The sequence below is a fragment of the Apteryx rowi genome, unplaced genomic scaffold (assembly GCF_003343035.1).
Source record: "Apteryx rowi isolate R43461 unplaced genomic scaffold, aptRow1 scaffold_9, whole genome shotgun sequence".
Classification (NCBI taxonomy): domain Eukaryota; kingdom Metazoa; phylum Chordata; class Aves; order Apterygiformes; family Apterygidae; genus Apteryx; species Apteryx rowi.
This window is the reverse complement of record NW_020451204.1, coordinates 5,790,126-5,816,828: the sequence shown is the minus strand read 5'-3', so window position 1 is coordinate 5,816,828 and position 26,703 is coordinate 5,790,126. Positions and strand designations below refer to the sequence as shown.

General features: G+C 37.7%; 1 protein-coding gene across 5 annotated transcripts in view; it reads left to right on the top strand.

The window, feature by feature from the left end:
* UPF2 (UPF2, regulator of nonsense mediated mRNA decay) overlaps window positions 1–26,703 on the top strand; it is a 70,960-nt gene that overhangs the window by 32,354 nt on the left and 11,903 nt on the right. For all 5 annotated transcript variants that reach the window (XM_026091180.1, XM_026091181.1, XM_026091183.1 and 2 more), the window contains 10 exons: window positions 219–335; window positions 6,573–6,758; window positions 7,260–7,463; window positions 8,061–8,336; window positions 10,264–10,447; window positions 14,679–14,818; window positions 16,099–16,203; window positions 17,553–17,651; window positions 19,374–19,541; window positions 25,702–25,843. In XM_026091180.1, the coding sequence (XP_025946965.1) occupies window positions 219–335; window positions 6,573–6,758; window positions 7,260–7,463; window positions 8,061–8,336; window positions 10,264–10,447; window positions 14,679–14,818; window positions 16,099–16,203; window positions 17,553–17,651; window positions 19,374–19,541; window positions 25,702–25,843 (1,621 nt within the window). The remainder of the gene's footprint in view (window positions 1–218; window positions 336–6,572; window positions 6,759–7,259; window positions 7,464–8,060; window positions 8,337–10,263; window positions 10,448–14,678; window positions 14,819–16,098; window positions 16,204–17,552; window positions 17,652–19,373; window positions 19,542–25,701; window positions 25,844–26,703) is intronic.

Genomic DNA, 26,703 nt, shown 5'->3' with positions numbered 1-26,703 from the left:
TATGCTGATTACATTCAAGATAAAGTTGAATGTAAAGCCCTGAATTAAAAGTGGACTATAAAAAATGAAAATGAATGAGTGAAATCAATTTGGTATTTCATATACCTTTTGAAGAAGGGGGGAAAAAAAAAAGTTGTGTAAAGTCAAGCAGATATTATTTTCTGTAGTGGAAAAAGATGTTTAACACATTGCGTTTTTTTTATATGAATATATACCAGATGCTTCTGTCAGACTTTTCTCATCACCACATTGAAATGGCGTGTACTCTGTTGGAAACCTGTGGAAGATTCCTGTTTAGATCACCAGAATCCCACTTAAGAACCAGTGTTCTTTTGGTAAGAGAAGAAGAGTCTCATTGAGGGAGAGCATGTACTGAACTAAACAAATTATTTCTTTTATCTTCTGGCTTTGTGATGTGCTCTGACTATAACAATCATTGCAATTAATATCTTAAATGGCAGTTACAGTATTTGGTCACTAATAAATGAAAACCTTCACTAAGTCTTATCATGAATGCTCAGGGAGGATAACCTTCTTGACTCTTTCAGCATCATACTAAACTTTCATACAAGTTTAGTGCCACAAGATTCCTGTCTCATCTTGGAGAGTCATAAAAATTGAGTCCGGTACAAGAGGAAAAAGAATCGATTTTCCAGAAATACTGTTCCTTTCCATGGCGGGGAGGGCACTGAGACGGTCTGTTTTTCAGATATGTTCAAGTCCTAGGCTGCTTTGGTGGTATCAGTGTTTGTCTGTATTCCCATGGGCTTGTGTCATCTTTTTACTTACAGTCTGTCCAGTGCTGTCTCAGCTCTCAGACTGCCCCTCCAGGGAGAATAGCTTTCTGAAAATATTCTGCAGAAATCCAGTTGCCCTATAAATCTGTTCACCACTACAAAGAAAGCATAAATAGAGGATTAAACTTCTGAAGTAAAAGGATGCTGCATTCTGGCTACAAAGAATACGTTTGGATGATGCGTAGTTGTTCATAGATGGGGCAAAAACTGAGGTTGAAGGAATGTAGAGGCTGAACCTGAATACACACATGAGATACTACTTGAGGATAAAAGGCTAGCCAGTAAAACAGGATAATAATAAAGGGCTGTTTTAACTGAAGGTAAAGAGGTGGTCAAGTAGGAGGTTTCTGTTCCCTGAGTAACATAATCTGGGGTTATAAATATGAAGAACAAGTTTATGAAGACTTAAAAGAAGGCGTTACAGAAATTGGGATTTGTACTTAAGGTGAGACTAGAAGTGTTATCCATAAATCTAGATAAGTACTAGCAAAGATTTAGACATAACGAAAGGATTAGCTTTGGGTGTCTGAAGATTTTTAGTGTATGAATTTTAGCCCTGAATAACGACATGTTTCCTGGCTTGAGAGAGGATCATAAAATTTTTGTGTCCAAGGTAAGGGACTGATTCAAACATGGTCAAAAAAGTGCTTTTAAGACAGATATCAACATTAGGAAATTGCATTAAAACCAGAAGCAGCTTAAGCAGATACAGGCCAACTAATAGACCACTTTGTTATATTAGAAGTCTGGCTGGACTGTTCAGTCTTCCCTTCTGACCTTCAAATCTGTGCATTGCGGTGAAGGAAGACTACAGACATAGGTATCTGCAGTAAACAAGCTGTTTTTAAAGAAAGTGTTCTCTAAACTTGGAGAAGAAAGGGAATGTTGTTTCCTCTTGTGGAAGTGCATGGTTTAAGTGTTTGGAATCTCCATGTAGAGGCACAGGTCTTTAAAGCTGTGAAATATCACTGTGTTTCTTCTGTACTCATCTCCTGTCTTAGCAAAGACTAGGCTTACACTTGATAGGTCTTTCTCTTGTATCAATATCCTCCCTACTTATTCTGCAGAGCTAATAGTAGCAGCAGTTGCTGCGTACTTTGGTATATTGCTCTAAATTTTTTTTCCCCCAAATTCCATTTCTTTCTGAATCTCTTGTTCATCCAGTTATAACTCTGAGTGTGATAGTCTATTGCAGTGGTGTAGTTGCAAAAGGAAAAGGATGAACAAATGAACTCCAAATTCTTGGCTCACGATTACTTGTTACAGAGTGCTCTATAACTTGAAAGGAGCTTTGAATCTCTCAGGTTTTTAAAAGATTTGTCAGCTGATGCCAGGATCACATAATTTTTGAGGTTGGAAGGGACCTCTGGAGATAATCTGGTGCAACCCCCCTGCTCAAGCAGGGTCAGCTAGAGCAGGTTGCCCAGGACCATGTCTCTCCTGTCTTGGCGATCCCAGAACTGGACACAGCACTCCAGATGTGGCCTCACCAGTGCTGGATAGAGGGGAAGGATCACCTCCCTTGACCCGCTGGTAATGCTCTATCTAATGCAGCCCCAGATACCATTAGCTGCCCTTGCCATGAGGGTGCATTGCAGGCCCATGCTCAACTTGTCCACCAGTCGCCCTAGGCCATTCTTTGCAGAACTGTAGACCAGCTGGTCATGGCCCAGCCTGTACTGGTGCGAGGGGTTATTCCTCCCCAGGTGCAGGATTTGGCATTTCCCTGGGTTGAATGTAATGAGACTCCTGTCAGTCCCTTTCTCCAGCCTGTCGAGGTCCCTCTGAATGGCAGTGCAACCATCTGCTGTATCAACCGCTCCTGCCAGTTTTGTATCTCCTGTGAACTTGCTGCGGGTGCATTCTGTCCCACCATCTACTATCTCAGCGCGTGCATGTCCTCATGTTGCCCGCCAGTAAATACAGAAATCTGATTGGGACTTAAATAGTATTATACAAATTGGATCGTAGGTTTATGATGCTGGTCAGTGTGGACTGTTGAAAAAGATTACTCCCAAAGCAAATTAATTGGGATCTTGTGGAAAAAATGTAGTAGGTGTAAAGCCAATCTTGCCAATGAGTGTAACAGGTAGAGTTAAGGCCTGTTGACCTTCCAAATAATTATTAGCCTTAATCTTCACTGCTGAAGATGTATTTTGTAGTAAGGTGCTGGACAGGCTGTATGTCTCCAAATTAAAGATAATATTGTTTTATCGTGGTGTGTTTAATTTAAATAATTAATTTTCCCTCAATTAATTGTGTGTTACRTAAGACTGCTGCAGACTTACTGAGGGACTACCTGACTTTATTCTAGAGAAACTTTTAATGATCACATTGAACTATGTGATGTTTTGCAAATTATTTAAAGATGTTTTAATGATGGGGAATGAAAAACTAATTTTTTTGGATGAAAATATTTGTGCTAATACTTAATTTTATTTGGGGCAATGTTTATTTCTATTAATCATTCTTCCTGGGATATCTTTCAAATTTGATATCCTTTATGCAATTTTAAAATATTACTGTGGAGCTGGCTTGACTATCAGATTGGTCTGCTGATAAGTGGATTATTAGAATTGGTGTTTTAGAAAGAAGATTAGCACTATATTAATATATGATTATCATAACTTAATCATGTTAAAATATTAAGTTCTTGTGTTATGCCATTTTGTTAAAAATATATTTGAAGCTTTGTTTCTGGTATAACAAATTTTTTGATATGGTTTTAAAGAAAGATCCTTCAGCTCAAACAACTGTATCAAATTGTCTTTTTCAGCTTTAATGCAATATCACTTGTATTTACAGCATTTATAATTTAAGCTACTCAGTGGCTCAGTGCTGGGGGTGCTTCTTGTATAGATAAGTGGAAACCGTAAGAAAATAGTGATTGTCACAGCCTCTGTCTTGCACTGTGCAAAGTAATTATTTGTTGTTATTAGAAGTAGAATGTGCTAGTTTACTATAAATATAAAAAATAGCTTCCAAGGAATTTAAAAATTTGCTTGTTGGAGCAAGTGGATGGACAGAGCACTACAGGCAGTGAAGAGGAGAGAGGGTGACTTGTGAGTCAAACCCTTTCAATGTCTCCATGCCGGCCGAGAAGGTAACGTCAGTCATGTGCCGAGATGCTTCTCTGAATTCCTCTTTCTGCCTATTACGCTTTACTTGGTGACTTCTGTCTTTCATTTTGCTTCGCTGAAATTGCTTCTCATCGGTTTATTGCAGTGTGAATTGCTGTTATTGGCTTTTTGTATGGGAACGAGGTGAGGAGGAGCGAGACTTCCCACCAGAGGAGCACCTCCGGTTTCCCACCAGATTTCCTTTTGAGATGGGTCTGTGTTATGCACTACGGGCAGAGAGGCTTTGTGCCCGATATCCCCTCCCCACCCTCTTGGCATTTTAGCCTGGACATTTTAATGTTATTTATGATCTGTTTTTATAGAAGGAAAATAAGAAAAAGAATCTTCGAGTCTAGTGTTTTGGCTTTGTTTTTGTAGTCAGTGTTCATTTTAGCCTAGTAAAACAAAGGCCCAGAGTAGCCGATTAGCTTAAACACTTTAGACTGCAGGTCTTGCTTTTTTTGTCTCTGAATGCATCACATTTTTTTTTTAATTGTAGACATCTTATTGTTATGGGTTTTCTTCCTGCCTGACCATCTGTCTTGATACCTTAAATGAAGAARGGTTGAAAGAAACAGTTGCCTAAAAGGGTGATGACTTTTAATAGAGATTAAGACTAATGACACCCTAATAATATCCACTTAAAGAGTTACCATACGTGCTTAGGAATGCTTGAAAAATAAGAATTTACAGTGATTTTTGAACAGTGGAGTAGCACATATCTCTCCTCTGAGAAGAAAAAGCATTTTAATTATAGCCTGCTGGTAAAATGTAATGTGTAACTTTTATAACACCAGAAAATATACGAATGATGTAGTTTTAGTTTAAGATCTTATTTGCAAGCCCTTCTGCCATCTACTCTGTCATGTTTTATTTTGCCCCACTTCAATTTTCAGTTTGTAGTGCAGCATAATAAATGTCATAAGGCAGCAAAGATGTATTTTCTCATAAGGCATCTAGAAAAGACCAAAAAAATTGTAAAATAATAGTAGTATGTATGACACCTTAAGGTTGCGGAACTTTCTGTTGTAATTGGCTTTTCCTCACTAAGTGCAAACAGCACAAAAAACAATTTACGTAGTTGCTTGCTAAAATGCTGTGCATCTCTTAAACAACCATAGGTAAATTGGCTATCGCTCGAGAGAAATTTCCCATTTGGAAAGAAATAATCTTATTAGGGAATCAAAAGAGGCCATTTGTGTCATGGAAAAGGTTAAAAATGAAACGCCTTAGGGTTTGTGTCAGATTCGGAGCTTCCCGGCAGTAGATGCACACAATCTAGGAAGAAAATTGTCTATATGTTGGGTTACTGTATTGTGCACAACTGTTCTTCCTCATGGAATTAGCAGCCTAAAATTGACATTTAGAAGCTATTTGAGTACATTTGCATTTCAGTTTAGCTGAACCACTGCCTTGTAGAAGAAACTTGAACTTATTCAAGTTTAGTAGAAAATTCACCAGGACAAAAAATTGTACTTGTTTATCAGAGTTGGAAGAAGGTATAAACAGTTTTAATTTGTTTACTGGCCCGTATGAATGTCGGTTATTCCGGTCTGTTTAGGTTACATTGTTTGCAGTGCTAACATTTGTGTGCAGGAATAAAAAAAGTACCATAATACCAATAAAAAAGCTGATGTTTGATGCTGTAAATTACTGTGTAGGGAGTTTCCATAAAATGACTGATTTGTTTTTTACCCATTAAAAAATTCAGTGAAGTCTAAAGCAGTGCAGTTCCTTTCCTTGTTGAACAACCTGAGTCATTTAGAATATGTGGAATCAAATGATGTACATAAATTAATGTTACTTAATTTTATTTTTATTTATATATATATATATAGATACATACMTATAAATGTTGTTTTATGAAGAAATTAAGTTTCACCTTCATTGTTAACTGTAAAATCCAGCATCTTAGAGCTACGACCTTATTCTTGTACAGACTTTTTAGAATCAAGAGGTTTGTAATAGCCATGAATTAAATGTACAGTACATACCTGAAATTAAGTACAGAGAAAAGATTGTAGGCAGTGAGGAAAATGGGATATGGATAATCCTGACAATTAAGCACAGTAATTAGTGCTGATAATGTAGTAAGCTTTAACCTGTCTGAATTTGCCTGAAATGCATCTTTAAGGTACTGTTTTTGTTGCAGTCTCTTCTGTTYGGGTAAATGGCTACAACGGATCATGTAATAAGAAAAATGCCATTGCTTAAACCATCAGTATAAACTTTCTTGAGTCTCGTATTGCTATAAAATGTAGGTTGGCAGTCTTGCATTGATTCGCTGTGCTTGTGCAAAGAAATCAATATCTCAGCTACTTTAATGTTAGTCAAATGGTTAATAATTCTACTTAACTAAAGTCATGTTTTGTATAAACAGGAACATTTAGATTTCTAGTCAAACTTCAAATAACTCTTCTGAAACCTGTTTTGGGGGATCCTTTATAAAAACAGGAATTGTAAATAAAAGTGATCTTAGAAGTAGCAGCACAGAACCATATATATGCTTTGTCCTTTCTTCTCTCTACTCAAAGTTTTAATTTATTTTTCTGGAACCTTTCATGTTTGTTTTTCTTTCAAACTTAGAAGTAAAAGCCTTTGGTTTGAAAATGTAGTAGCTCAACATTTTTAACTGACCATTTGCATTTGTTTCCAGGAGCAAATGATGAGAAAAAAACAAGCAATGCATCTTGATGCACGCTATGTTACAATGGTGGAAAATGCCTACTACTACTGTAATCCCCCTCCAGCTGAAAAAACTGTGAAGAAAAAACGTCCTCCCTTGCAGGAGTATATTCGTAAGCTTCTTTACAAGGATCTCTCCAAGGTCACCACAGAGAAGGTATATCTGCTTGAAATCTTTGTTTCAGGTTTTATTGGAACTGATGTAGTATTAACTTTTTGGAGAGGTGGGAGGGTTATGATTGTTTTTAATTGCAAGGGAAAGGGATCATTTTTTTATCCCTGATGGTTCATGTAGTTTCATTTCTTCTGCCATAATGCAGAGGTGCTCTAGCCATGGACCTGAATTCTCCATAGCAATGAAAACAAATACAGGGTAAAATAGTCTTTGTGCTAAATATCTTACCTTCAGAGTAAGAGAGAAGAGACTACAGTTAGAGACATAAGAGCAAAGAAATTATGAAATGGGTTTAAACAGCAGTTGGGTTGCATACGGAAAATTTTCCATAGCTCTTGTAGAGATGGGGAATGTTTGAAAAAGGAGGAGATTGCTTGCAGACGCGTGTAGGGATTTCATCCCAACCGTGAGAGAGGGGAGATGAAGGTGAATTTATGAAATTTTACCTCTTAAGTGTTAAGCTTACCTTAAAATTCCATTTAGGTCCTGAGACAGATGCGCAAGCTGCCTTGGCAGGATGCAGAAGTAAAAGACTATGTTATATGCTGTATGATTAACATCTGGAATGTGAAATATAATAGTATTCACTGTGTAGCCAACCTCTTAGCTGGGTTGGTCCTTTACCAGGAAGATGTTGGGATTCATGTTGTGGATGGAGTGCTAGAGGATATTCGACTAGGAATGGAGGTAAAAATTATCATTTTTATAAAGCCATACTAATCTATTCATGATGAAAAGAAAATGATAAAATAATCGTGCTTACAGAAAAGATTCCTTAGATTCTGGATTTTTTTGACTGAGGACTTTTGTACCTGTCTTTCAGTTGTTTGCTTTATGTTTGTCCCAATAATCTTCACAGATTTTATGAACCGTTGTTTTAGCCCCTTTCCATGGTAAGGGGGTACAATTTCTTCTTTGACAACGCAGTCAGATTCATGTGGCTTCAAGTCACTTTGGAGACTAGCCCATATTTTGATAGAGGTTGTAATTATAAGAATTTTCTGGGGAATGAAATATCATTACAGACTTCAGATAGAGTATGTTATATGTATTTGAACTTCTGTAATACTTACTAGCTGGCCATATTTCGTAACTGTCTTCAGTACTTCTGAATGTTAAGTTATGTAATGCATGTAGCCCTAAAAAAAATCTTTTGTTGTAGCAACCTCTGTCAAGTATTTATACTGCTTTTTTCTAAAAAATATGTTTATAAAGATTCTATTAGGTCTCTATGCTAAAGTAAATGTGTGTTTTTTGGCGGGCTTTTTGTTTTCTTTGTTAAAGGTTAACCAGCCAAAGTTTAACCAACGGCGGATCAGCAGTGCCAAGTTTTTGGGGGAGCTTTACAATTACCGAATGGTAGAATCAGCTGTAATATTTCGAACTCTATATTCATTCACATCATTTGGTGTGAACCCTGATGGTAGTCCTAGTCCATTGGATCCTCCAGAGCATCTTTTCAGGATTAGACTAGTCTGTACCATCCTTGATACCTGTGGACAGTATTTTGACAGAGGATCCAGCAAACGAAAACTTGATTGCTTCCTTGTATACTTTCAGGTATAAATGAACTGAACTTTATATAGTTCAATAGCTTTCTTTAACAAGTTAATGTATTTAAGGTCAGTATATGCTTATATATTTCTCTGAATGCTCTCTAGAACTATAATTTTTAAAATCCTCTCTCAATTTTGTAGCCGTTTTATTTCAAAATGAAATATGTCTTCAGTTGTATACGTTAAGTGTTGGTCCAACAACTGCAGAAAACTGGGGTAGCAGTTGGTGCACTGAAGGTTTAGGGCTGCCCTTCAGAGGGGTCTCACCAACTGGAGAAATGGGCTGATGGAAATTTCATGAAGTCCAGCAAAGGTAAATAACGACTCTTGAGTTTGGGATGGAATAGCCCCATGCGACACTGCGGTCTGGCACTGACTGCCCAGAAAGCAGCCTTGCAGGAGGAGAGCTGGGGGTCCTGGACTGCATGAACCTGAGGATCAGCTGCACACCCTTAAGGTGGTGAAGGCTGACTGCATATTAGGTTGCATTGGCATGAGTGTAGCCAGCAGGTCAAGGGAAGGGATATATTTTTTTTTTCCCTTCTGTTTGGCAATTGTGAGGCCACATTTTGAGTGCTGCATCCAGTTTTGGGCTCCCTGGAAGAGCAGGAACATGGCAAATAGGGGGGAGTCCGCTGGAAGGCCACCACAATGGTAAGGAGGCTCACAATTTCTACAGTGTGGGTTTTCTCAGTTTGGAGAAGGGAAAGCTAAGGGGGAGCGATATGATTGCTGGCTGCAACTGTCGGACAGTGTTGTACAGAAGGAGTCAGATGCTTCTCGGGGCGCCCAGTGAAAGGCGGAGAGGTCGTGGTTACACGTCACAGCAAGGCAAGTCCTGACTTAGACATAAGGGGGGCAGGGGGAGATTTCATAGCGAAAGGGTTTAAACACCTGAACAGGTTGCCCTGAGAGATGTGGAATTCCTGTCCATGGAGTTCATGCTAAAACTCATTGGACTCGTTTCTTTTTCCTTCTGCTTCTCTCTTTAAACTATACTAAAACAGAGATATTAAAAAATGAACCAAATTAAGGTGATAACTTATCTCAGACCTTTGGGGTGCATATACTTAGTTACCTGTATATGAGATGTAAAATGATGTTTTGAAGTACTGTATTTTAAACCTATAATAAACCATTTTAAACCTAAAACAAACTTGTCAGCAAAGATGTCATATTTTTGCTACACCTTAACATTTGAACAAGTGTGTATTTTGACCATGTCACCTTTTAAATAAAGACTGTTATTCGTACTCCATTTTCAGATGCAGTTTTGCAACCCCTTCGTTCTCAGGTTCTACTGGTAGCTTCAGGGTTTTTTAAGATCAACGTTTAATTTTTACCATTTATTGTAAGGTGTATGTGCTAATTTGTTATAAAGCTTTCCGTAACTGGATGATAAATCTTCACTTTACAACAGCTGAAGTCTTAAACCTCTTGCTTTTTTTGTGGTTTCTCCCCTTCCTTACCCCCCTCCCCCTTCTTCATACTATGCCTTAAGGGACTGAATTTTCCTTAAAATGTAAAGAGAGGATTTGAAAGCTGAAGTGGACAGTTACTAAGGGCTTATCTCTCATCGAAAGAATTTATCCTTAGGCACTTTCCCGTCAGCACTTTCTTTGTTTAGTCTTCCAACTTTCGGCAGTTGTTAAGATAAAAGGAGCATATTCTTAATGTCTGTGGCTCTAACTCAAAGACAGAATTAAAATGAAAATCCAGGTTTTAAATGATATAAGCCTTTGTATGGTTTTTTCTTTAGTACCTTCAAAATATTTAATAATTGTATGAAATAGAAGATTAGTGATTTGAGATCTTTTGTATTTTCTACTGAACAAATGTGGCTAGGCATTACAAGGTTAAGTAGTTAAATAAGGTAAATAGTTTATAAATGTCTACATGCATATAACTCATTTGAATACTTTGTATTCTAGCGGTATGTTTGGTGGAAAAAAAGTTTGGATGTGTGGACAAAAGACCATCCATTTCCTATAGACATTGACTATATGATCAGTGATACCCTGGAACTGCTGAGACCAAAGATAAAGCTCTGCAATTCTCTGGAAGAAGCTATCAGACAGGTTCAAGACTTGGAACGAGAATTCTTAATAAAATTAGGTAAGGATATGTGAAAGAGTAATTGTCTTTTTGACAAATCCTGGATTTCTTAAAGTTATCATTTGCATCACAATGATAGGTAACTATTGTGATTCTAATGTTCTGATCTTTTTAGTGTGATGAAGGTGTGTGGGGGGGTTGTTTGTTTTTGGGGKTTTTTTTTTTGCATTTTCTGATCTCCAAATAGAGTCCCCATAACTCTAAATTGATATGAGTAAAAGAAGGAAAATTGTCAACATGAACACTATGAACGTAGTATTTGGTGCGTATATAGTAGTATGGTGCAAAGGGTGAGAAAGAAAACTATAAATTTTCTCAGAAAAAATTTAGGAAGTTCAAGCCAGCTTTACTACAAAAGGCAAGGAATATCTGCCCACTCAGTTCCTGGAGCCTGTTGATTGCTGAGCACTGATGCAAGCCAGCTTCGTGCTTCAGTTACTTGGCTTTTGCAACTCCCTGTTCCTTCCCCTGTTCTGGACTTGACTAAAGCTGCTGTTAAAGTAAGACTAGTGTGAAACTACAGTAAAATAAGGAGAGAACATGTTTTGCTTTTAAAATGCTGTCAGATACTTTGAGTCTTATATTTCCCTTCAAATAATTTTAAATGGGCTTATGTTCCAGTAGCAGCGAGAGGATGACTTCTTTTCATGTGTTTGAGCTTTGGTTGCATTATTAAACTGTCTTTTTCTCAAAACGTATGTAGTAGCTAGGCTGCATGTTAGCTAATAAATCCTGCTCAGTCTTCAGTGATGTTTGTTTATCAACTGTTCTAAGACATCTGTGTTAAAACTGGTTAGTTTGGGGAACAAATGTCAGGTGTGGAGCACAGCTCAGCTGGAGAAAGATTGGTTGTTGTTTGTGTAGGACACTTGGGTAGGGTTTGTCATTGTATTAACCTTAAAACCTTTCATATACAGCCTTTGTTAGTAGTTATTGGAAACTAAGGTGCTCATTTCTCATTAAATGGATCTGTTCTCTAATTTTAAATTTTTATTTGAAGACTTTTTTTTGTGGCAGGCCTTTATATATGAATTTCAGATTTGAGAGTGTTAATTATAGCCTTATAAGCACTTCTAGTTAGACAAGTCCAATTTTCAAAATAATCCTTTTATCCACTGGGATGAGTATATGCAGTTGCCAGGTAAAATGTTGTGACGTGCATTTTGGGAGGAATTTGTGTTTTTAATTTTGCTGTTCTTATAATTGACATGCTTCAGAATTATCTATGTAATAACTGAGATGCAGGTAAATAATTCATTATGGTATGATCTAAATTGGTAGCTTTTGTGATCTCAAAATAGTAGCCAAGCAGTAATTTACAACTAGCTACATAAATTTGAATATTCTTTTGAAAGATGTTCAGCATTTCCTTCATGCAAATCGTAATAACTTCTGTTCTCTGAATCACTGTTTTAGCAGTAGAATGCAATATAGTTCAGTGGGGGTTCCTCACTTGAGTATTGGCCAGTGTTGGAAAAGAAACATTTTAAAAAAAAAAGTTGCTTTTCTGATATTACTCGTTTGCCATTAAACCTATATATACGCTGGGATTGCGCTAGAGATGACGTGCTTTGCTCTTCGGCAGTCTGAAGTGTAACACCAGGCAGGACGCCGGGGCGGCGTGTTGCCTGCAGCCCCCGAGCTGGGCGCTGACCACTGGTTCCTGTGCCACGCTGGTGGTGGTGTGCGGGTGAGAAACYGCTGAGAGCCATTCCAAAGCAGCTCTTGTGTTATTACGGAGCAGCGCAGATTCTGAAGAGCGTGATATTTCCGAATAGGAAAAAGGATGCTTTGAAACCTCTGGTATATGAAGGAGGAAATGTGTGTGTTCACACAGAACTGAAATCCTCACTAAATACCATACGGCCATACATGCTGTTCACTTTACAGCCATGCTTAAGTTAGACAGAAATAAAGATTCACCTCTTCCTAAAGCTGATCTTCCTGATCTTAGCTGTCAGGTGTTGAGGTCTTTGAAAGAGACCTGACTGTGTGTATCTGCATGTCGCATCCCTTTAAGGCATCAGGAGTTGAGGCAAAAAAGATCTCGCGTACCCCAAACCACTTCTCTGTTGAGAATCCAGACGTCTGGTTAAGAGCGGTATAGGTCTGCATTCCCTCGTGAAACTGAGGAATGATTTTGGCCGTAACTGCTGTATCAGAGTGCCTAAACAGTACCATTTTTGTACTGCTTTTAAACTTAAAGGATTATTCAGTTTTGTGTCACTCAATGAATAGAAGTAGTTTAAACCACRGTATTTATTTGAACAGATGCAATGACAACTAGGTATTCTGCTGTTGAATTCATGGTATATCTTTGGATAATAATGCTTGTTTGATAGCTTGTTTGGTCTGAAAACCTCCTAAATACTTATACCRTACATGTTACTACTCCCCCCGCCCCCCCCMAAAAAAAACTTTCGGGACAAATCAGCCAGAGTTAGGAAGTAAAAATATGACGTTCTCAGGGGACTGATAGACAGGGCTTTTGGATCAGTCTTCAGTGAGCTGAGCTCCACTGCAAGTCCCATTGTAAGAGTCATAACTACTGTAAAACCAAGACATTCTTCCCAAAACATGTATGTACAGACACACGTGCAGAAAATGAGTGAATGGTCTGTGACCACAGTCTCCAAGCCTTAAACTGATTCATTGGATTAGAGTATTTCTTCCTATAGCAGAGAACAAACAAGGAGTGCTAGGAGCACAGACTTTATGTATTCCTCTGCTGTTCCAAAGCCCTAAGCTAACAGTCAGCCCTAAGTGTATAGTTTGTATAATTTTAAAATATGAAGGACAAACTGTATAGTGAGCGTGTTTACTCCTTAACAAAATCTTTGAAAAATTACTGGCTTGGATCTGCGCTGTTGCAGAAGGCTGGCATCAGCRCCACTTTCTGCGGGCTCAGGCCATGATCCTCTGGAGGATTAAGTGGCTTTGGAGATTAATGAAAAAAATTTAAAAGAGTGTATGAAAAGAGTACGGTATGCTGGAAGTTTGTTCTGTCTTGCATTGGATAGCTTAATGCCTGCAATAGCTGTTTTCTAAAAACTGTTTTTCTGAATTTCAGAACCATGCTCAATTCTTAAATATGTTSTCTGAAAACAATTCTGATAATCTCTCTCAAAGACTAAATTGGACACTGAAATGGAGCGCAATTCTCTTGCAGTTGTGTAACACAATGTGATGCTATAAATCAGAATTAAAATTACTTTGCAACATACTTTCCAAAAGCCTTTAAAATTTCAGATGTTAGAGTCAAGGTGTTAAAGCTTGCTTTTCACTACTGAAAGAACAGTATAGATAAGGGAGATTACCTTGACGCATACCWTAATGAAGGAAAGCAAAGGTTTAGGGAGTTATTCTTGACTCCCTGCCCACAAAGTAAACTCAGATGATTTGAGGGGTAGCGGTGGCAAGCAGGTCAGTAAGGAAAACTGCAGGGCGAACTCAAACACGGTGAAAGATCTATTGGTCCTGTCTCCAAGTAGGGTAAAGACACTAGATAATGTTTTTGGAAGGGGCTCTGATTTCTCAGACTTTATGCAGGGAACTTTAGTTCATCCTCATAGGTTCAAGTGCGTAATAAATCTTTCTGAAACACTTTGATTGTAGGCTGAGAAATGGCTCTTTCAAAACTGCTAATTGACCTATAACAAGTTGAAGTACCATCAGCTGTGATTTCTGTGTTGGCAAAAACAGTGGAGGAGTTGGAGTACCTAAGCTGGGTTAAAGAGGCATTTCTCTGAATGCTTTGAAGTGCTCTTTTAAGAACTCAGGGTTCTCTTGAAGCGGTGTGAAGTACTAAAGCTAATACTGCCGAGGCCTGGTGCCTGCTAGAGTCTGCCATTTTTTGCACATACTGTGATTTTAGTGCTCATATTTCAGTGTGCCTTTCAGTAAGGTTGCACGCTGAGTTTCGGGAYGTTTCAAAGCCGCTTGTGTAGCGCAGTGCTTTGATCGCTGTTCTACGGAAGATTTTAAACATTCTTCATAAAGTTTTCCCCCTTTTTGAGAGGAAATTGTTATCCTTGCTACCATTTATTTACAAATTATATATATATAGAAAATGTTTCACTCCAAAGTCAAATATTATGACCCATCRGAAGCTTACTTAGTGCTCAGTAGCAATGGGCTTTCGAAGTGATCTTACACATATGGTACAACTTTAATGGTACAGGCAAAGGTTATTATTTGTTCTAATTATTTCTCTTTTTTTTCCAAATTTCAGGACTTGTGAATGACAAAGATTCCAAAGATTCCCTTACAGAAGGAGAGAATCTAGAAGAGGATGAAGAGGAAGAAGAAGGTGGAGCAGAGACAGAGGAACAATCTGGCAATGAAAGTGAAGTAAATGAACCAGAGGAAGAGGTGAGCTCAATCATTTTCCTTGCTTTGTGTTAGCCTTGCATAAAAAGAATTCAGTAGTCAATAATTTGAGACTCCCTGAAGCTCTTGTGTGTCAGAGTTAGCAGATGAAATGTGGATGTGCACAACCAAGTCAATGCTCTGGCAACAGTGTTTGTCCTAGTCACTTATATGTGCAAACTGAATACAAAGTGAGGCTTATTCCAGAGAAATTATGGCAGAAACTTGAACCTGACGTTTTGCTGAATCCATCAGGGTGTGTGTTGCCGTTAGTGTTCTGGTGTAAAAACACTTTCAGAGCACTTTCTGTAACTTTTGTTAGGAGCAAATGTATTGACTAGATGTCAAAGCAATCGTAGGAGGAACAACAGGTGTCCAAGGTATGCCTGTATAATATGAATAAATAAAGGATTTATAATGTGTATCAGCCTTCCTTGTTTACTGTACCACTAATCTTTTGAACTAAAAGTGGTGTAGCCAGTAAAAAAGCAGGCGTGTACGTAGAAATTCCAGCTTGTCACTGTGACACAGCAAAGTTGACATGCTAATGCTAATATTATGAGAAAATGAATTTATTCAGGAAATAGGAAGCACTTCTGAAGCAAATAGAACATTTTATTGTGGCAATTTATGACCTGAGACAGAGAATTTACTGGATAAGTAGCTGTATTAAAATCATCTTATTTCTTGCAGAAGAATCTTTTTTGATTAATTTGTAGAGATTTAGTGTATACTTACTTTTTCTCTTCTCTCTCCTTCTTATAGTTGGGTTGGTTGATTGGTTTACTAGTAAGCTTTCCTTCAGTCCATGCCTCCCAGCCTTAAAGTTTCTGAAGTTTGTCTGGTTTTGTGCCTTTACCCAAGAATTAATATCATTATAATCATAGAATGGTTGAGGTTGGAAGGGACCTTTAAAAACTGTCTCATCCAAACCTCCTGCTGAAAATGCCAGATAAGGCTGACTGAGTTCAGGCTGTAGATTACTATGAATCATTAAATACAAAACACAACATGCAGCTTTACTGACTGAACTGAACAGCTGTGAGGGGGAGATGTAGAGAATGTGTGCAAGGAATCAGACACGAGTGGATTTTTTTTCAAGCAAAGTGTGTGTTGGGTGCTTTTATCGTTGGAAACGGACAGCAGCACATTGTCGATGAAGATAAGTAAATCAGTTGTATAGTGCCTTGTATTCTGGGGGGTATAAATAGTGAATATGTGTAACTCTCTCTTTAAAATAATCAAAAGTTATACTGTCAAATTTTAAATATTGAATATTGCAGGAGGGCTCTGACAATGAGGAAGAAGAGGGTGAAGAAGAAGAGGAAGAAAACACTGATTATCTTACAGACTCCAATAAGGAAAATGAAACAGATGAGGAGAATACAGTATGTATGGTTTCTTTAGATAAGTGAACTGATTTTTGCATCTCTGTTTTTTGACTGAATCTTTTTAGCCAATGCTGCTCATAACTTACCTTGGGAAAACACAGTAAGAACACTCCCTACTGTTCTTTCAGATGCATTTTTGAGCTTATTTTTGTATTTACAAGCTTTCATTATTACCTTCTGTAAACATTCATGCCATCAACTTTATTACAAGATGATGTTGTAGGACTGTGCATTTTCACAGGTAGCTGGACTAGAAAAGCTTGCATAAATGATGGTTTTGCCATGCCAACAATAGTGGCAAACTGATGTGGTACAACAAAGTAAATGAGTTGCTCTGCACTAGATCTCAGAAGTGAAAAGGAGGCAAACCAAGAAGAGCAAGATTCCTGTAATATAGATTTGGGAGAGGCAGATCATAACATCTATAGCAAAAGAACTTATCTCTAATTGCGCCTAACTTGCAGTTGCATAGTAAGGAAAGTAATGATCATCACAGAGCAACGTGTTGAGGTGCTAACTTGAAAAGCTGTATATAAAAGCAGGGGTTTTTGTGGTCTGTGCTGTTAATCAGTGTTTGGAAGAGACTTCAGTATTGCTTAGAGCATGGGAACAAACAGCATTGCTGTGAAAAGCTGAAATGAGTGAAGTGGGAAGCTGATTCCAGTATCTCCTGAGTGATGGCTTTTGCTTGGTCCTAGTAAGCTGTTGAAACCCACTCGATTCTAATGCCTTTACAATAGTACGTGTTGCTGACCTAGGAAGGTATTTCTTTAAGTCTTGGGGTTTGGGTTCTTTTTCCCCCCGCTTTAAAACTGGAAAAAAAGGAATAGTGCGGAGTTAGATTCCCAAAAGCTATGAGACAGTGATGCAGATCCCATTGTATAAGCATTATCTGTGTACTAAGAGGCATGTTAAGTGCTATTTGTGTCAGATGGGACTCTCCAAATGCTGAAGGATAGTCTTCCTACTGAAGAAACCGGCTAATTATATGGACTTCAAGGAAAAAATAGTTAAATAAATTACATGTAGGTGGGGAATAGAGAGACTTTTCTTTGTATTGTTGTCATATCTAAAATGACATATGCAAGTGTGTCAGAATATCTTTGGTGGTCCACCTTCGTAATAATTGTAGTGGTAAACTTCAGAAAGTATTTCTGGAAGAAAATAGTCCAGGTTGGAAACCTTTTTCTCTAACAATTTATTTTAAATTTCTTTATTTTTTTAAAATTTTGAAACTTTTGATTATATGTGTCATGGAAGCAATGAGGGTATTTTTTCTTTCATTTCTAGACTGAATGTTCATATTTCTGAAATGAATCTAATGCATTTTTTTTCCCTTGTACTAGGAAGTAATGATTAAAGGAGGAGGACTCAAGCATGTCCCTTGTGCAGAAGATGAAGACTTCATTCAGGCATTAGATAAAATGATGCTGGAAAATCTTCAGGTATAAATCTTAATTTTTTTTCTTGTATTAAATAAATGTGACTTACTGTCACACTAATGGACCATATTTGATTTTTAAGAAAATAAGTGACTAATGCATAGTTTACTATACCAAACAGTATGGATTCTTTTCCTTACTTTTGGCCTCTTCTGTGCCATAGTGGACTTCCATTTCTGCACAACTGCTGTCTGTTGCTCCCTCTCTGAATAAGGCTTTGTGCTGTCCTCCTTTCTAGATAAGGTCTCTTGAAGTGGAAAAAACTGTCATGAAAATCAGAACAGCTTGATAGTGGGCTGCTTTTCTTCTTTTTGCCTTATAACCACAATATTCTAGATATAAAGGCTAAACTGAGCAAAACTATTGTCTCTGAGTAGGTTTACTACTCAGATGTATCTGTCTCCTGCCAGTTGAGGAGCAGAGAAAAACAGAGATTGACTTGATTCTGATTGTTGAAACGATGTCAGTAGTTTTGCAAAGATTTAAACAAAAAACCCCAAACAAAAGCCCCAAGCAAAAAAATAACAAAATAAAATTGATATTTCATCTGCTGATACCTTTTTTTAAATGGACTTCTTTACATTATCCACAGACTTTCTTTTGTATTAAAAAAATTTCTTTTGATTCACTGAAGCCTTAATTAAATCTAACTAGTAAAGCATTTAGAAACACCTTCATGCTGAATCCTTGCTGCACTCAATTGTGGACTTTCTTAGAAGTGGCTTTTGCTAGAAACTGTATTTTGTGGGGTTTTTTGGTTTTCTTTGTTTCACTAATTCTCTGTAAAGAGAAAAAACTCTGAGGTATTTTTTTAAATTAAAATTTTTTTTCTTTCCTAGAAAATAATTATTTATTTAAAAAATCCCCTTGTTTCAGACTAGCATTTTCTGTTTAATCTGGCATGTGAGATCAATGTATTTCAGAAATTTGATGCTGAATCTGAGACTGTGGGATTAAATTAAATTAAAACAGTTTGACAGACAAAATAGCTACAGTTAACAGAACTGAGGCAGGGTATGGAAACAACATAGAGAACAGAACTTCAAAACTTCATTTGAAATTCCCATAGGTAGGGTAGTCGCTGATTATACAGGAAAAATCCAAAAGTGTTTTGTTTCCATGTCTGAGATTGAAGACTGGAGGAAGTGTTTAGATAGTGAAACAGCTTTTAATTATATTAGATGCTGAGAGGTATCTTATTAGACAAGTCAGTAAAAACAGCTGCATCAGATACTGTACAACATTTCTGACTTTATCCATAGGCTATCCAAGCCTGGCATACAATATGCTTAAAATGTAACTGCATTGAAATCTTAAATCCTGTAAATACTAGATATTTTTTTCAGCTGCACCTGATAAATAATTCAGTATTGAGTATTGCAAGCCCTGAATCTGGAATGCWGTAATAACGTCCTACAAAAAACCCTGGATCTAAACTGTGCATTCTCAAGTGTCTCAAATCAAATCTCTTGATTTGTTTCCTTCAAAGGTTAAGTTTTCCAAAATTCCTTTAAGATTTGAAACATTCTGTACCTGTAACTTTCTTCTCCACAAGCAAGGAAACCAAAGGATAATGTAATAAAACCAAGTGAATTTATTTGTCTGTTACTATCTGTTTTCTTGGGAGGTTAAATTTTTCTCAGTCATGAAAATGTGAACGTTGCCAGGCTTTCTGGTATTTTTAGCATCTGATCACTTGCAGTTTTTTCTTTATTTTTTTAATAGCAAAGGAGTGGAGAATCTGTTAAAGTGCATCAGTTGGATGTTGCTATTCCTCTGCATCTCAAAAGTCAGCTAAAGAAGGGTCCCCCACTTGGAGGTGGGGAAGGAGAATCGGAGTCCGGAGACACAATGCCGTTTGTCATGTTAACACGAAAAGGCAACAAGCAGCAGGTAAGAGATTACATAGATATTGCTAAAATAAAAAAATCCCAATGCTTTAACTTTTTGAAAAGTTACTCTATATGACTTTTAAAGTCCCAGAAACTTTTTCTTCATCCTTTTTCTCAAAATAGGATGCAGGCATCTTAATTTTGTAAGTAGAAAATACTAAATGTAGTTTCCTGGATTTCTTGGTTGTTAATAGAAATCACATAAAACAGTTCTCTGATTAAATACTACTACTACTTTATTTTGTGATTTATGGTAATTTCTCATTAGACCAAAGGGACAGCAATGTGTTTTGTGTGTACAACACACAAGCATTTTAAACATGGTTGTTGGAAATGAACCCATGCAGTTGGCGGACTGCTACTGAAAGTTAAAAGAAGTAGGAAACCAAAGGAGATTGGATATATCAAAATCTTGAGGACTCTACAGATTTTGCTGGCAGCGTTTTCAGCTTCAAATCAAGATATATGTTTGCTACGTTCAAATTTCTGCACAACTGCYACTTGGCTGAATTTGTTCAGCTTGGGAAACAGCTGTTATTTTTAAAGGCTCTTTTAGGGGATTCTTCCAGAGTGAGTCTCTCCAAGCAGCTTGAATGGATATCATATTGATAAAACAAAGAAAACCCACTGATAAAACAAAATCCTTACTTCAAGCAGCCAAACTATACATTTGTCTTGGCTCTTTTCTCTAGCTTGTGTTTGAATTTTCTTGGGTATGCAAATGAATAGTATACACATAAATACCTAACACTGAAAACACTGTTCTCATCATGGTTTATGGCCTCTAAAGAAGCCTTTTCATTTCAGTTGTGTATATGGATGATGAGAATGAGTGATTGAAGTTAATGGGGAAAGCAAAAGCGAACCAGTGTTTTATTCCATAGGTCTTCACCTTTCGAGTACTCAGACCTACGGCATCACTTTATTCTGACTTCCGTTACCTGAAATTTGACAGTAGTGTAGAACGGTTGAGGGACGTAAGACTGAAGTAGAGTCTTTTTCTTCTTGTGAATGAAAGACACTTTAAAAATCTAATTTAACTTAATCTGTGTGTGAGATTAATTTGTGTCCTCAGTTATATCTGTACAGTTTGCAGATAAGTTGGTGGTGGAATCAAAGGTACAATATGCCTTGCTGCATCCTTAATATTAGTATCAAGTATTTGGAAGGAAATGAGGAAAACCTGCCCCGTGTGAATATAGGCTGGGTCTTCTGAGCAGGCAGTTAAAAATTGTGTGTGAATTTAGCATGATTTAAGTGAAAATCTGTGAGGTAATAAACCTCATGGTGCTATTCTTAGGCACTGTTCAGGCTGAAATTTAAACCTTAAATAACCACATGCTGTAGGATATTTCAGCTTAACTTGCATGAACTTCAGCAAGTTGTTTGAAATCCACCTTGATGCTGTTTCACATTTGTTGCATCTGTGTGCACACGGTGAACCAGAATAACGTAGATAAGAAGCATCCTTAAGACCTCAGTGTTGTTCATATGCAGGGGTCTAGAAAGAAGATTATTCGGCTGTGAAAAACACTACTGTTGAAACTGTGGTGGTCTAATGTTTTAAGTGGGGTGAGGAATGGTCRTGAGCTTGCTTTCTTCTACTAATTGTAAAACTGCCATTCGGTTTTTCTCCTCGGGAAGAGAGCTTGCACAGCTAGGAGGCACCTTTGGAAGCTTTATCATTTATTCTGTGTAACAAGTAGGAGTAATAAAAATAGTACTTTAAGTAGAAAGAGTTGGGATAGTAGAAAAATAGTAGTTTAAGCTTCTGTAGTCTTCTCAGAGCAGTCTTGGTTCCCAGCTGCAAAAATGCCGTGCAGGGTCGTGGTTGACCAGGTGAAGTTGGAAATGGTGGAGTTTGCTATGGAGCACACCTTGATAGAGTGACTGCTGCGTGGTTCACTTCACCAAGAGGCCTTTGCAGACATTTTTTATAGCAGACAATTAGTTAGCATTGGGTTTGGTGTAGACTTAGAACTTTGTTTTGGTGTGAAATGTTATCGGAGACCAAATGCATTGCTTAGCTGTTGATTAAAACAATTTAACCTTGATCGTAGGATGGGTGGAAAGTTGTTTCTGGCACGTGCTGCAAAAATACGCAAACTTGCAGACATGAAACAGCGATTAAATCCCCAAACTTCACTGCAGTGTAAATGCACAATAAAACAAGAATATAGCTGTAAGAGTTGGTGCATTAATGAGGAAAATCTTATAAAATGATGAGATGTTAGTCATGCAAAATGTCATTTCATCTGTTAAATATTTGTTGAGAGGAAAATAAAGGGGCCAAAATTCTTGGGCTAAAAATATTTTGCTTGATCATTTTCTTCCTAGTGCTCTGTATAATGTTTTCTCCTTTGCCTTTACTGGGGCTACTGGTTTTTGTAATAATGTTTGAGGGGTTTTTTTACTTTGCTTTTTAATCTAATGAATTGTGCAGGAGCTTATAGGAGTTCGTGTTGTATTCATGGCATCTGTGCAGAACGTGAGAAGGTCTGYTGTAAAAGTCTTGAAGCAGTAAGAGTTTGTGATTGCACGTCTGTGGTTTGGGGGGGTTGTTTGTTTTTAAAAGTTTTAATCCTTCTCTTATGCAAATGCTGTGTTAAATAAGTGCTTTCAAAGTCTCAGGAGTGCTACCTATTTGGGCATATCCATACTTGGATTTAGTAGTGATGATTAATTGATTTCCTTATTAAACTTGTTTGGTTACTCTGATTCCTGGGACTTGAACAGTGCATTAAAATTCTTGCAGAAGTCTCGAGTGGGGAGCTCTAACTGTTGTCACTGAGCTGAAAAGGGATTTGAGAGAACTCTGTTCAAAAAAAAAAAAACACCCTGCATTCAGCTTTTTCAGGATGATTTATTGGGAATATCTGCAATTATCAGGAATTTTAGGAGCTTCATACTCTGCGCGAGGGGAAAATATTGCTGACAACCTGTGGCTTGAAAAAGAAAGCCGAACTTGTTCGGGAGTCCTGTCCCCCTGCCACCTTCCCCCAGTATTTGCTTTTGGGAGTAGGCTTTTCCTGCCAAAGCTCCGTTTGGTGTTTCTAGAAATGTAAAAAATGGTTGTTTTATAGAATACTTCAGTTCCTGAGTCAGTGAAAGGCTTCTTTGTCCGGAATTTGTGTTCAGACAAAATACATTAATGGACAGCTTTAACAGAAAAAATAAGCAGGAAAGAAGAGGTGGAGTTGAGAAGAAAGTAGTTGCTCCTTCTTATACTACTTAATTTTAAATCTGAGTGAGCAGTGTGCACTGAGTTTTAAAGTGATGGATGCGTATTTTACCCTTAAGCGATAGCCATCTGATTCCAGCTTTTTAAAAACAAGCAAACAAAATTCGCAGACAACCTGGAAGGCTGAAAGTTATTTCTCATCCTAGTAATCACTAGAAGAACAAGCGGCACCACCTCATTATCATGTCCAAAAAAAAAAAAAAAAGGTATTTATTGATGATAATAAAATGTGCTGCTCTTACTTCCAGAGGTTAATGTTTGGCGAGCGCGGGCCGGTCACTAAATGCTCGGCTCACGTGCCAGGCTACGAGAGCAACGCTGTGTAGCGCTCCTCGTGATTGCTGCTAACCAGCTGCCTGCAGCCTGAATTACTAATCCACCGCAGGTTGATAGGAGCAAGGACACCGTGCTTTATCCGTTGCTGTCACACTGTGATTTACCAAAATGCGTGATAGCCAGGCTGCCAGGTAGAGCAGTGTCATGGTGCTTCTGACCCGTCTGCTACAGCAAAGACGTTGCATGACAAAACCTACAGCACTCTTAGCAGTAAAACTGCTGCTCCCCCGTGGTTAGCGAACTCGGGCTATAGCACGATGAATTATCCCCAAGGTGTGAGAGGACAAGGGGAAATGGAGAAATTCAGACGTGACCATGAGATGTCGGAGCTGGGGTCCGTCTGCTGACGTTCGTTTGGGGCAATGCCCAAGCAATTTTATGCCAGGTAGGTGTGAACCAAAGGGAGGTTTAGACAGTGAAAGGAAGGTATCCTCTTAGCRAGCAGGTTTCCTTTCATTTGAAGGATTTTAGCAAGATTACTTAAAGTGATGCTAATACCCATAGAACAGTCGAATCTGTCCTTGAGTGTTACGTTCTTATCTCGGTGACGCTCTTTATCAATTCTGTAACTTAATGCAGTCTTCTGAAGGGAAGAAGTATTTCTTACCATTTTCAAGTCTGCCATCTTTTCAGTTGAACAAGACATCCCTATGTTCTCTCTCTGTAGTTTTTATAAGAAGTTTTAAGTATGCTCCTTTATTTGTAAACTGGGAATGTTTCGTTGGCACAGCGGTCGTCGTATGCTTTAGTAATAGTCACCGATGGCTTGATTTCGGACGGCAGCCATCAGCTTGCCTTGAGATCAGTGATGCTGCGATACGGTGATATGTCTTCTGGATCTCTTTTGTTTCCCCCTTCTGTATTTCACATTTTCTTTCTTTTGCTTTAAGCATTCTGTCTGAAAACACTTACCAATCCCATTAGGCTGATAAATCCAGAGAACAGACCAAAAATAAAGGATATATGAAGATAGCCATGTCATTAAGCTCCTCGCCTGGGAAATGATTGTTACCCTGAGATGCTGCTGATGGATTAGATGGTTATTTGTGTAATTCGCCTGAAGTTCATTTCAGAATATCTGGAAACTGGCTTCGTTTGCTCAGCAATGAATAACTAAAGTTCACTTTTTTTGTAATTAAAATAACTTTCATTTTTATTCCCATTCCTCCCCAACATCCAACAAGCTTGCATTTATAGTCAGGATAACTGGTAGATACCTTGCTAATGAGCAAAAAAAAAAAATCCTTTGCCTCATTTAAATAAGTCTTTTAGCTGATACGGTTTCACTGTATTCAGCTTTTTTCCCTCAAGTCTTTGTAATAGTCGATCTTAGCCGTTTCAAACACAGTCATTTGCATTCTTTATTTTCAGATGTTGCATTTGAGGATGCAGCGTCCTCTCATGTCCCTCATTAGTCTGCTGCCAGTGGGGCACTGCTATGTGATAGATACTTTTGAGATTTCAGTGATTGTTACCTGAAATGCAAAAGATGCACTATGAGGATTTTGCTTTTGCTACGTAGCGTCACATTAGAGGTCCTTATAATATACATCTTTTTGTCAGCAGCTTTTGACGGTGCAGCTAAAAAGAACATGTACAAATCTGCCTGTTTCTATTTCTGTGGAAACAGATCTTAGATGACAAGAACAGGCACCAGGATTCACAGTAGTTCCTAGAATACCGGGAGTGATTATTTTTAAACACGCTGCCATAGGTATAGCAGGGAAACGTTTGTTTCTAGCGAAGATGCAATCAAAAGGGGAAGTGGAATTTTTTTCTAAATATTTTCAAACTTTAACGTTACAGAACTTCTGAAAACTATCACTTCTCTATTTTGGAATAATTTTAAAATATTCTCCTGTGAAAATAAAACCCTGCATTTTTGGAGTCTGAGGAAAGAGGAGCATCTTCCATATGCCTCTCTCTGAAAATCTCAGCTAGAGTTTTCCGAGACAGCAAGTTTGCCTTTGATGTAACTTAAATCGGATGTAACGTGTTGAATGGGTGGTGTGAATGCTCGGGGAGGAGGTGAAAAGGGGAAGATCAAATTTGATTAAACTTGACCCCGCAGTTGTCTCTTCCTCAATAAGCACTGAGGGGCTAGAGTCATTCATAAAATATGAAGTCATGACCAAGGAATGGCAGAAGGTATTTGAAAACTGTAGAGCATTTCCCCTCCGTTATCACAAGAGAGAACAGTAGAAATTCTGCTTTCGGGGGCGGTTGATCTCTTTGCAGGGTAGCTAGACAGTGCAGCTTGTATCAGAATAAGAATCAAAACATACAGCAATCTGTTCCTGGTGAAAACTTAGTGCGGTTTCTTCCCATAAATACTCTGGCTTAATAGTTTTTTATCTTAACAATACATCTGCCTTTTTTGTGCATTCTACATGTCTTCAGAACATTTAAATATATTTTATTTTCTCATGCTTCATTGTGCAAAGTAGATTAAAAAACCAGCATGCTTCCCAGTAGAAAAATTTGCAGAAAGTATCTCATCAAGGCAGCCTAGAAATAAACATATTTAAGTCTGTCTCTTCTCCTTCGCTTCTCTGGGTGCTTAAAGGCTTCTTTTACTTTGCAGTTTAAGATCCTGAATGTACCAATGTCTTCCCAACTTGCTGCAAACCATTGGAACCAACAACAAGCTGAACAGGAGGAAAGAATGAGGATGAAAAAGCTCACTTTGGATATCAATGAACGGCAAGAACAAGAGGACTACCAAGGTATGAGCACAAAAATATTATTTGTAATAACTAGCAGTTCAAGCTCTGAATATTAGTTTTTAATACTTTATGGAAAATTTATACTTCAGTTTCAGTAATTTGTATTTACTCCTTGTATTCTGTGCTTGTAGAAGTTCACATAGGTTTTCCATGAAAGAGAGCTTTTAAGCGGGCCACAATAAATCTCACCATTTCTACTCAGTTTAGGAAAGGGGAAGAATTGAGATTTTTTGTTTCCCTGAAAATAAAATAATGTAACACAAAATGAAACTGTTGTTGATGGAATTGTCTCAATTATTACTGGAAGAGAAGCGAGTTGGATACAAGAGGAATTCATTCTGCGCAGCTTATCTTAAAGAATAATTTACTAATAGGGAAAGATATTTAGGATCTTCATGCTAAGACTTTCAAATACTGGGTGGTAGCCTTTGCCTAAGAAATCACAAAGGTCAGAGCTTGACCTCATACTGCTAAAGTTTCTAGGAGCCCGACATGCATAGCATGAGACTATATTAACAGAATGAAGGTGTCATACTAATTACATGATCCAAGTTTAAAAATATATATATATATATGTTTGTGTGTGTATATATATATATAATGTAAATCGAGTATTTGGGAACATGGGCTAATTGAAGCAAACTGTTAAAACAAGAAATCAGCAATAGCCTGTAAACCAGTGCACTTGATGTATTTTGTCAGACTCAACTTTCCTTGGCTTACTCTGATGATAAACAAGGCCAAACCAAATAAAACTAATGGTGTTCCCAGTTCTTAGGTTGGTTTTTCCATTTAACATCTCCAAAGTTCATCCTGTGTGTTTTGGGTGTGTTTTGTTTTTTGTTTTTTTTTTTCTTTTT